This window comes from Strix uralensis, chromosome 1, assembly GCF_047716275.1.
Source record: "Strix uralensis isolate ZFMK-TIS-50842 chromosome 1, bStrUra1, whole genome shotgun sequence".
Classification (NCBI taxonomy): domain Eukaryota; kingdom Metazoa; phylum Chordata; class Aves; order Strigiformes; family Strigidae; genus Strix; species Strix uralensis.
The window spans coordinates 96,590,717-96,603,068 of NC_133972.1; the positions used below are offsets into that span (position 1 = coordinate 96,590,717).

The 12,352-nt window shown below is 37.8% G+C and overlaps 1 protein-coding gene across 2 annotated transcripts in view; it reads right to left on the reverse strand.

Moving 5' to 3' along the window:
* The window catches only part of ADCY2 (adenylate cyclase 2), a 235,727-nt gene that overhangs the window by 59,742 nt on the left and 163,633 nt on the right, over positions 1-12,352 (reverse strand). For both annotated transcript variants that reach the window (XR_012629660.1, XM_074874654.1), the window contains exons 11-13: positions 11,727-11,770; positions 9,040-9,120; positions 4,115-4,184 (exon numbers count right to left, since the gene is read on the reverse strand). Coding sequence is in view for 1 of the 2 variants with exons in the window: in XM_074874654.1 (XP_074730755.1) it covers positions 4,115-4,184; positions 9,040-9,120; positions 11,727-11,770 (195 nt within the window). In the remaining variant the exon portion in view is untranslated. The remainder of the gene's footprint in view (positions 1-4,114; positions 4,185-9,039; positions 9,121-11,726; positions 11,771-12,352) is intronic.

The following is a 12,352-nucleotide window of genomic DNA, read 5'->3' on the forward strand; positions in this document are numbered from 1 at the left end:
GATCACACAAAGCAGCAAAGTGTAAACTATGCTACAGATGTGTACAAATGTTCTATTTCTAACAGCATAGCTAGCAATCATACTGATATCTACTAAGGCTATATTACTCCAATTAAAATATTTTATGTCTGTGTTAAAAGGCCTCAGATGCCCACTGATACTACTAAACACTTGATATTCTTAGGAGAGAGTCAATTTGATCTGTTTTGTCATGAAAAATATCTATTTATGAATCTCTAATTAGCCTGTCTAGAGACATAAGAATTAAGCAATGAAATATTTATCAGAGTTGTTCTGCTATTTGAGATAGATATGTCTAGATTGAAACCAATTAAGTACTCAAAGGAAAATGACCTAAGTATTGGGCCTATTAAAGTTACTTACCCTATTGGAGGTTTTTTCAAAGGGTAAGAGTTTAAGATTTGATTATTAGAAGAAACTGTACCAAACATTATTTTCACAAATTCCTCAAAATACAAACCTCATAAAATGGAAAGTGCATGAGCTGTGCTTTCTAACTGCAAGCACACAGCTGTGTCTTTGTACTTAGTGCCAAGTTCTGCCCTTGAAACTGATACACCAAACTTTACATGAACCTGTAGAAATTGAATTTAGCAACCCAACAGGTTTTTTTCACTTTTGAATCATCTGACAAATTAAAAGCAATTCTTATATCTAACTGAATTTCAAGGCACAAATATGACTTTGCTTGATGGGTGGTGCCTGAGCCTGTCAATCCTGTCGGAGGGCAGCAGTGACACACCTTTCTGCGCTGCGATCAGCTGGATGACCTGCTCAGCCTGGTGGCAGAACTCAAAGAAGAGGTCGAAAGATCAAGAAGTATTAGGGAGTGTGAAAGGGAAATTGATTGGTGGAGTAGCACCTTGGCACCCATGAAGCAACAGGAGCAAATGGAGGCTCCAAACGAGGCAGGTAATCCCTCATCCTCTTGCTACCAGGCAGAAGGAGGGAACCTAAGAGATGGGGGAGACTGGAAATAGGTCCCTGCTCACGGAGGCAGGAAAATCCTCTCCCGCCCTCTCTCACCCTCCATGGTGTCCCTTCACAATAGATTCGGGGCCCTGGAACTTTTGAATGAAGAAGAGAAGGAGGAAGAAAATGAGACAAACAAGGAGGAAGACCAAGGTCCACCAAGGCCGGGTCATTCTGGACCAGGTATTAAAACCAGTTCTAAAAAGAACCCCAGAAGAGTCATTGTAGTGGGTCACTCCATTCTGAGGGGTGCCGAAGGCCCAATATGCAGACCAGACCCGCTTCATAGGGAAGTCTGCTGCCTCCCTGGGGCTGGTCATGAGTGGTGTTCCCCAGGGCTCGGTTTTGGGGCCACTCCTGTTTAACATCTTTATTGATGATCTAGACGAGGGGATCGAGTGCACCCTCAGTAAGTTTGCAGATGACACCAAGTTGGGTGGGAGTGTTGATCTGCTCGAGGGTAGGGAGGCTCTGCAGAGAGACCTGGACAGGCTGGAGCGATGGTCTGAGGCCAACTGGATGAGTTTCAATAAGGCCAAATGCCGGGTGCTGCACTTGGGCCACAACAACCCCCAGCAGCGCTACAGGCTTGGGGAGGCGTGGCTGGAGAGCTGCCAGTCAGAGAGGGACCTAGGGGTGTTGATTGACAGCCGGCTGAACAGGAGCCAGCAGTGTGCCCAGGTGGCCAAGAAGGCCAATGGTATCTTGGCTTGTATCAGAAATAGCGTGGCCAGCAGGGACAGGGAAGTGATCTTACCCCTGTACTCGGCACTGGGGAGGCCGCACCTCGATTACTGTGTTCAGTTTTGGGCCCCTCACTACAAAAAGGACATTGAATGACTCAAGCGTGTCCAGAGAAGGGCAACAAAGCTGGTGAAGGGTCTGGAGTACATGTCGTACGAGGAATGGCTGAGGGAACTGGGGTTGTTTAGTCGGGAAAAGAGGAGGCTGAGGGGAGACCTCATTGCCCTCTACAGCTACCTGAAAGGAGGATGCAGAGAGCTGGGGATGAGTCTCTTTAACCAAGTAATAAGCGATAGGACAAGAGGTAATGGCCTCAAGTTGCGCCAGGGAAGGTTTAGACTGGATATTAGGAAGTATTTCTTTACAGAACGGGTTGTTAGGTGTTGGAATGGGCTGCCCAGGGAGGTGGTGGAGTCCCCATCCCTGGAGGTGTTTAAGAGTAGAGTCGACATAGCGCTGAGGGATATGGTGTAGTTGGGAACTGTCAATGTTAGGTTAATGGTTGGAGTGGATGATCTTCAAGGTCTTTTCCAACCTAGACGATTCTGTGATTCTTTACATTTGCAGCAAGTTTTGTTCTTCCACCTCTTGAACATGTTTGTTTTTTCTTAGTGGTCTTGTCCAACAGTTTTGGACCTTAAGCTGCTGTTAAAATCTCAAAAAATGCCAACTCACTTGTAAATGAATTTCAGTGTGTCATGCTTCTCCAGACATTTTCCAATGAAGTCAGGCAACTCATTCCTTAGGTTAAATAAATATTTTGCTTTATTACCTTGCCGTACTTTCAGGTCCTACAGGGCCTGAAAACCTCCTGTTTAAATCAAAACCAGGGTTCTTACCAAGTTCTTTAAAGTCAAGACTGGACTGCTGAGTCATTAAAAGGCAGTGAAGTAAGATATTAAAAAGCCATATCTGAAAGGCACAATTAGTTCTTTGCCGTTCCATAGCACTCTACAGTCTAAAAGAGATTAGACTCCTACAGGGAGCATCTGCACAGCCAAATAACTCAGCTCCCTGATTTTCTCCCAAGTCCTGATTCTCTGATTGTCCTAAGTGCACAATATGATGGTTTTCTCTCAAGTTCTTTTCTAGAATTTATTGATTATTACTACCCACATCAAAACCTGAATGTGCTCCTAGGCACACCTTTGATCCACTCAGTGTACCCTTCAAATAGTATGGACCAGGTCTAGCTTCTTCTCTCTTAGCCATCTTACAAATAGTCTCAACAAGTCTTGAAACTTTTTCACCCTAATGCATTGCCAAGGGCATACAACACAACCCTTTGGTAGCTGTTCATAAGAACACTATTCTGCTGAGCTGTGAAAGAAGTCAAAAATTATTTCAGATGCTTTGAACTGAAAGATATTAAATATGTATTTGACCACCACATGGGACCCAGAGGATACTCGCACTTATGCTGAACAGCATGAACAAAGTATGGCAGTACTTTCTCTACCCTATTCTCATCAGGTTCACTCATTTATACAGCCATATACATCCAGTCATACCTCTGACTTCCCTGAAGGACATATAACTGTTCAGCTATCAGATGCCTTATGCTTATGAGAAAGCAGAAAGAGGCAACTCTCCAGTCTTCCTGCTGAAGCTCTGTCAGTATGTAGAAATACACTCAAGCTCTACAAGGCCATAAAACAAACAAAAAAAAAAAAAAAAAAGGCTTGACTTTCTAGGCTAGTGGTCTTGACAGTCACCTAAAAGGGAGGAATCTTTCATTCTCATCATTACTCCAAGAACTAGAAACAATATCATTTCCTCCATCTGTATACACATGTCTCAAAGGTGTTTTACCACACATATTAGTCAGGAGAACATTTAGTGTGTTGCACACAAGACAGCTAAGCATTTTTCTTAAAAAACATGTATAGTATTGTTTCCCTGGAATGACTGAGCATCAAATACATATGGAGAAAACTAATGAGCAACTGATATCATTACAAGACTATCATTACTACATGTGGAGTCTTTGAGACATGGCAAAAGAAAAAAAAAAAACAAAGCAGAGGGGTTGGATAAATGCCTTTTGAGGATGCAGGTGATGGAACTTAGGAATTCTTTGCTCCAGTTGCATCAAATTTGGACTATCAAACCTCCTCTAACTTCTGCAAGACCATGAAAATGTCAAGAAATTCAAGTGAACTGCAGAGCCCTACAAACAGGAAGGCAGTCTGAGACATCACATTAATAACATTTCTTCTGTACATAAGCTAAAATATTATTATAAGGTTTGAGCACTTCTCCCTGTGGTACATGTGCTGTGGCCATGGCTCTGTGTTACAAAAGCAAGGGATACAAGTCTCACTTAAGATGAGGCAAAGAACGAATCAACCATGAATTTGCAGTGAAAATAACTTACTTCTTTTTCCAGAGTCTTATTATAGAAAAGAAGTGATATTCTTTGAATGTCTTCAGATTTAAGCCACTGCCTAGAAGAGAAAAGGAACATTATAATTGACATAAGAATAAAGTAGTCCTGTCTTTTTTTTATTACTGAAATGCAGTAAAATAAGAAAATCACTTTGAATAAAGAAAGTTCTTGTGTATTGCAATGTATATGGTGAATTGCACTGACAGTAAAAGCAGGAACTACAAATTCGCTCTCCCTTTTGACGTCTATTGCTAATGTACACATGAAACAAAAGCTCAGATGAACCATTTTTTCTGTGGATCATTCCTAAGGACAATCAAGGGAGAGATTTATGTGATGTAATTCTGCACTGATATTCCACTCATGTCCAAAATACTGTAGTATAACCAATGCACAAGAGAACCTGAGATAAAAACAGTCTTTCAGAAGGTATATTTAAGAAGTGCACTGTTATAATATGCAAGAATGGCAGGTAAATTACAAATTCCTATTCCAAATGAAAATGCAAAAAAATTTACCAAAAGAGGTGGAGTGATTTTGTCTGTGAGCTGTATTAGTTTCTTGATCATAACCCTGTACTCTAGAGGTAGATTTTGATCTTTTTACTAATTATAAAAACTTCTTCCCTGCTTAAGGATCAGAAATACAAAATAGAATAAGTAGTTGCATTGAAATGACAAATCTATATTAAAAGAAGTGAATCTTGACAAAAGCTTGACATAACTTTTACAAAATGGTAAGTTCTAATATGAAAGTCTATATTTATTTTAATGGACACTTGAAAAGAAACAGAATATTTTAATTTCAAGAAGGTTAGGTTGCTTGCACCTCAAGAGGACTACACAAATTTGAAAAAAATATTTAAGCAGACTACTTCTGTGAACATGCAATATTTGAGCTTGAACAATAATAGCAGGGCTTGAGACTTTTTTGCAACCTTTCCAGCAATAACTTTAAATCAGGCTCTAAGTTAGTAGTGTAGCTAATGACTTCTAAATAAAAGGGAATGTCTCAATTGACAGGCTGCAATGCAAATAAGTAGCAGCAATGAACCACCGTGGAATGTATCCTAAATTAAGGTCCTGGGAGAACAGGAGTGGACAGAGGGGAGTGTAAGCTATTAACTTTGATTTGCGAAATCTAAAATATTTGTTTCCTTGCCTGCGAGACTGTTCCTGTTCCTGTGCAATCAGTAGCATTATAGAAAAGAGCTGAAAACATATTCAGTTCTAGGTATTCTTAATTCAGAAATGTATTTCCCAGATTGCTCTACAATGGCTCACATCTGTGTCTGATCACAGTTAGGATTCCGAGAAGAAACATATATGATAGGCTGGTGTACATATCACATAATTTTGGTTGGGTCCAGCTGTAATCTACTGGAGAAAACATTCAGTTTGTGGAACATTTTTGGTAAACTGTGAAAATTAAATGCAACTCTTTTTCAATTTAGTTATAAAAATTGAACAAAAAGTAGCCCTTTTCTTCAAATTTTTAACTAACTTCCCTCTTTTTTCTTATGGTATCTGGCAGGTGGACTGACTTAATTACCATTAGCACACTGCTAAAAATTTTTGTCTGCAGATCTGCTCCCAAAGGCCTAATTTGGTCTGTACACCCTTGATTGCATGTGAAGTCAGTAGTGCCATTTAGAGCAACTGCTGCCTCAATACACCATATTACAAGCTCACATTTTCAGGAGATTTTAGTTCTACTTTAAAGCTCAGGAGAAACTATACTGGTTTTAGGTAGCAGGTGCTGAGAGGTCTGAGATGAGGGAAACAGTATAACACAGACAAATGGAAGTGGAGAGTAAGTACAGAAGAGGGAGCACAAAGTCACATAACTTTGACACAGAGATAAGGCCCGAAAAATTCTGCCTACAGCCTGACTCCCCAATGAGCCTAAAAGTTACCGAAGTATCTATAAGTATAAGGGGACAGGGCTCCTGGGAAGCTAGGTACCAAGTTTCTGTTTAAATTCTTTTGCAATTCAGGGAACAACACAGACAAACAGCTGAATTCTGCCTGTATCTGCAGAGGCATGTGGTTTGCTGGGGCTTGTAGTGATTGGCAATGTACAGCAAGGAATTATGCTCAGAACATAGCAGCCACCATGACTTAAAGAAAAAGAGAGGAAAGCGAGTGTGTCTCTTTAACATAGTAACCTACTTATCAAAGGGCAAACAACTTTAGTTTAGCTCCCTCTGTAGGTATGTATTCAGCTAGCAGATTGTTATCCATCCATCACATTTCCTACAGAAGTCTCTAACCACCCAGGCTGCGGGTGGGATAGCTAGGGCTACTCATTCCCCTCCTGTGCAGGACTGGCACTTTTCAGCCAGGAATACTTTGTTCAAGGCACAGGGAAAAGAAAGTACAATGTTGCATCCTAATGGCTAAGGCACTCAGCTGAGATACAGAAGCTCTTTGTTCCTCACTCGCTCTTTTAAATCTGTATTTATGTATCTTTTAATGTAGCGCTCTAACAGAATAATGATGAATAAATTGGTCATAACCTTCCTCATGCAACTTTGCAAGGAGCATTGCCAACTAAATCTACTACTCTGAACCATGCTATAAAGCCAGCGGGCTGTTTTTTAGATGCCACAATTTCATCTGCATTCCAGAAGAAGGAATTGAACCCAGACACTCCAAGTTACTGACAGTGTGTACATGTGGCACTTGGCAATTTTGCGGAAACATAGCTAAGCTAGCTTGTGTACCAGCAGGGGAGCAGTGAGGGAGGGAGCCCAGAGAAAATGCTACAGTGCTTTAAAAACCTGAGGTACTATTTCAATATGTACTGCACTATTTTACACTGTGTAAAAACAGTGATTCATTTGAACTACAGCTTTGTCTTGGACTAAGATCCATACTCTAGATTCCCTTATCTTCCAGTTACTGGCTGTTAAACACCTGGACATGTAATGTCCAAAGACCCACATATTTTGATCATTTGCTTGCAACCCATTACTTTTTTTGAAGAATGACACATGGCAAAGAACCACGATGGGGATGAAAAAGTCAGACCATGCTGACAGCTCCAGGTGGAAGAAACAATGGCTCTGTACAACAAATGTTCATTTGTGAATTATTTTCATGCAACTTTCCAATTAAAAAAGGTAAAACAATGGTAATTTTAATACCATATTTTATGCACAATAATGTTTTTTAACTTTCTTCATTTAGTCATAGACCTATTTGCTATACAATCCAATCTTTACACTTAAAAACATTTAGAAATTCCATTTTTTCATTGATTTTGGTGAAAGTTTGCATCTTGATTCACAAAAGCTAAAGATTTATCTTCACAACCACTCCGTTAGATTAGCTGATAGTGTTATTTTCATTTTACAGCCAAAAAAACGAGGCACAAAAACCCCATATAAAGAAAACAAAAATGTGATTAGTTTTGTGTCCTAAATGTAGGAAATCTTTTATCTAATTTTTCTGAGTGCTTAGCATTCACATAGTTAAAATATTATTGAATTAACTTGCCATTTGGGGAATCGGCACTTTTGACAATTTATTCTCAGGTACCCAATTCAATAATACCATTTAAGTGATTCATTCAGCAAATCAATACAGGGATAGGTAGAGAATCTAGTTTTGGAGGGTGGCATTCAGCCTCTCTGATATATAAGATCATTCCTTATCTTTCTGCAATTCCCCATGTAATTTACTAAATGCCCTGCAACTTTTTCAAAAACCTTTTTTTGTTACACAAACATCTTTTATCCCCAAGTTTCTCTGAATTTTATGCACTAAATAGATAAGACAAGAATACTCTGAGATAAAACAACATAGAGTATGCTCATACCAATACTTAATGCATTCATACAGATGCTTTACTTTTGACATCAAACCATCATTTTTACAATCCACTTATCAGAGCAAGTGTACCTGAAGACATAAAAACTGCCAAAATTTATATCACTGTTTTAGGCAAGTCTAGTATCAAAAGACTTTGCCTATCACATGACCTACCCTCTTTCACTGTATTCTTTGTATGACCTATAACTATCAACACTCTTTTCTACAACTAATTACTGAAAAATATTTTCCTAAAGCCAACTACCTTTTAATAGGACTACCAGATGCAAAAAAATGAATGTGACATATGAGCATTTAATAATTAGGTGTAATACTCAGTTGATTAAGATTCTGAGTAACAGAAGTAGGGGGGAAAACATGTAATTCATCACCATTATTGTCCATATTTCTGAAGGGCAATTCCCTTATTTAATCAGAAAAATATAAGAAACCTGAACACTTATTTTGGACTGGTATTGACTTTTCTCGCAGTCTTATCAGTTCACCAGCAAACGGTGAACATCAATACCGCCTCCAGCTCTTCCTAGGACACAGAAAAAATACATGGCATGTTGCCTCCCCCAACAATTTCAATATGTCATCAAGCTTAGCCTTCTCTAAGAAATCAACCAACCAGCTGAAACAAAGAGATATTAAACTATGATTTTAGGGAAAGTTTCTAATTCTGAGATGTTTCCGTGACAATTGTGAAGCATCAATTTTCACATCATTCTGATTCCCGAGCCAGCTATTTCTTGTGTCTTACTTCTCTGCTCTCAGACGAGATAATTCTGTAGAGTTACAGCTATGAGTGTACAGATACAGTTACAGAGCAAAAATTCATTTGCCATGAAGATCGAGACAAGCCAAAACTTCTGTCACACCACATTCACAGGCACTGTCTTATCCCATATAGTAGAAAATGTTACTGTACAGACTATCTTCACAATGTGCAGAGCCTCCTATGCCAGTATTAGTGACACCTTTGCTGTTTTCAGACTTCTGTGTGCATGTGGGAGCAAGAAATAATAAACACTACCTCTGTTGTAGATTTATGTCAAAGTTGAAGGAAGGAGACAACAGAGGATAAACACATACTTTTGAGCATTGATGCCATCAATGGCCTGGATCATCCTCTCATTCAGTTCCTCCTCAAACCTTCTTTTCTGTGATTTTGTTCTGAAATGAAAAATGTGGGAGGTTACTCTGGAAAATCATTACACTGTTAATAAACATTAACTTTAAACAATGGGGTGATCGCTGGCATAAACTTGTGAGGATAATAGCATTTTTTTAACATTTATGCTGCAGTACCAGCTATAGGCATCAGGCACACTGAGCCTCATAATAAGCTCTTAACAAAACCAGCATAAGCTACAGAGTCTCACACACAACACACACACACACACACACACACACACTTAGCTATGAGGGAGCACTTTAAAAACAAACACAAGAACACATTTCATAAAAAAAAAAAAAAAACAAACCAAGAGAGATCAACAAATTCTGGTTGAAGGAAAGTCTTCCACAGCGTTATGAATTCATGAAAAAGAATGGGAATATGCTCAAATTCATAAAACATTCCTGTTTCTTGTAATTATTTTTAAAAATCCTTGTCAGAATTGTATGATGAGCAATAATGTGCTAGTGCACTGAGGCATAATGAGTATTCTCTACCGAAAGCCTGCTAACTCTTCTTTTCTTGGAAATATTTTATTATTTTTAATAAGAAAACTGAGCACCAAGTTTGAAATTAGTTTCAAACATATGTCACGTTCCTCTATAACTTATAACACAACTGCAAAGAGAAAAAGAACCTTTTCACTGGACTCAGCATGAGCCCAATGGACGATCATCAGAATGGGTTTGTCTTTGCTAATGTATGCTACTGCAAACATCCTCAGTCCTTTCAGAAGTTGTACTCTCCTTAAAAATGGAATATTTCAAATATGGCCAGATCGTGTCTTTGCCTCTTGAAAACTTAAATCCAATGTGAACTTAGTAACAGTGTTTTGTAAGAAGTCAACAGTCAGATCTGAAATTTGACTCTTCGCTTACCAAAATTTTCTTAACCTACAAATTGAATCGTGTCAAAGGTAAAAAAGATTTTCTTCAACATCAAGTTTTTGGATTATTTCCCCAAAACTGATAACCTGTTGCAGAATTCAAATTCATACAGAAATTATATTAGTGTGTTTACAGTAACTTTAAACAACCCAACTGATTTCATGCTTATTCAATGCTATAGAATTTAGGTAAGAAAGTGTTTACACACATTTTTCACATATGAAACAATTTGCCTAGGAGAAATAACTAGATAGATAAGGAGACATTATCTAATCACACTTAATCCTCTTGGCAGATCCCTAACAACATATGACTCTCATGGAACTAGATAAGAGTTAAGATTGCCACAAACAGAAGCATACAGTCAGCCTTCAAACACCACATTTTCATATTCTAATAAAATATTGATTTTCAAAGTGCTTATTACCATTTCAGCTCTCTCCTGTGGGAATGACTAACTGGATTATCTAGAATCCTAGTTATATACCTCACTATGGACATTAGACTCCAGTAATGGTTTCTAGAAACTCCTTCCATAATACGGTATCAAGACACGTGGTAACATTTGTACCTTGTAGATCTATTTTTGAGTGGCATTTAGAAACACAAAAGCAAGAACATTTCAGAATCTTAATGAATTGCATTATTTGCAAATACCACAGTCCAATGATCTTTCTTTTTACCATAAAGCTGACAAAAGTCTTTTTGACATACAAATGTAAATGCTAAGTTTTAAAAATAGAGACTGTTTTTATTAATATCATGCATATTCAGTCAAAACTTGTTCATCTTCTGGAATTTAGGTAATTGCATAGCTCTCCAGTATCCTGTGATTTGTTGAGGAGACATTTACCAAGCAGAAAGATGGGGAAGGAACAGATAGAATGACTTGTTTGCATAACCAAAGACAATAAAAATACTAATTTCTAAAAGGTTCTTTCCAATGGTTTTATGATATTTGTAATGTTACTTATAATTTTGTAAGAAAGACATTATCTGAAGTGTTATCAAGTCATAAAAGTAAAAACTAACCATTCCAGGTTTCTGACAGTGCTAAACTTGTTTTTTTAAACAGATGTCATTCAATCCTGTTTCCATTTCTCACCATCTTGCCCTAGTCATTGAAGTACCAAGCAGGAGAATGAAAAATTAAAGCTATTGTGATTTTGCAAACATTTTGTGTGGCATGAGCACTTCAGGAAGACCACAAAATACCTTTTGAATGTTTACTACTGCAAGCATACTACAGACTTTGAAATAATAAAATGCAATGCAAATACAAAGCAATTAACAAAATATGTATTTTAGTACGTATTATTAGTTGTTGTAACATAAATTATTAACAGTCCTTTCCATCTTCTCTTTTCTTACCTCTCTGTGCCTACTCTCAATTTTTCTGCATATGATTTTCTCCCCACTGATAGAGTAATTGGGTTGTTAAGAGAAATGAATAGTTGCCCATCAACACACTTATACTAATTCAGAATAATGCAGTTTGTTAGCAGGAAGTGTATTTGCAGTTCATACGTAACATGTCTGCCAAATCTGTTTCGGTAGCCCTTCTCTGTGTAAGAGGTATCAGCTGAAAAAATAGTCTGGGTGAGAAATGTCCCTTAATATTTGAAAGCATGCCTTATATATATATTAATGCATATGAATGTATATGTATTTATATGGACTTTATATAAACAAGTTATTTTTAAAAATTAATTTACCTCTCTCTGCAACGCTGAAAATGATATTGCCCCATGGGAACGTCCTAAAAACCGAAAGAGAATACCTATGAACTATAATAGACTTTGACAACATCAAGTTGCTTTAAAAATAGTGTTGAAAACAGGGTCAAGTAATGAGAAAAGATTCCAATACAAATACTTTTAGCATTAGATTAAAATTGCCTAATAGAAAAATCCAGCCAAGAGTGAAGATGGAGTGACCTGGAGACAAACTGATCTAATCTTATAAACACTAAATAACTAATACAACAGTCTTAATCAAAGAATGTTTTGCTTTACTAGAAAGTCACTGCTTCAAAGTCATCACTGTTTTAATGCAGCCCAAATTCCTGCCAGCTTCAGCAAAAAAGCAGTGTTAAGTGTTTTTGAAAAAAACAGGTCTGAGTGGCCAAATACAGGCAATGGTAATTATTTTTTATTGATAAGCAACAGCAGCCATCACAGCCACATTTATTTTGTGATTAATAGTGATGGCTGGGTACTTTCTGTAATGAACACATCACGATCCACATTCTGATGCACTGTATTTTTTGAACAAGATGGGTAGGTGGCTCAATCCTATGTAACAGGAACAAAACTGAATGCCAATGTTGAAGACCATTAGA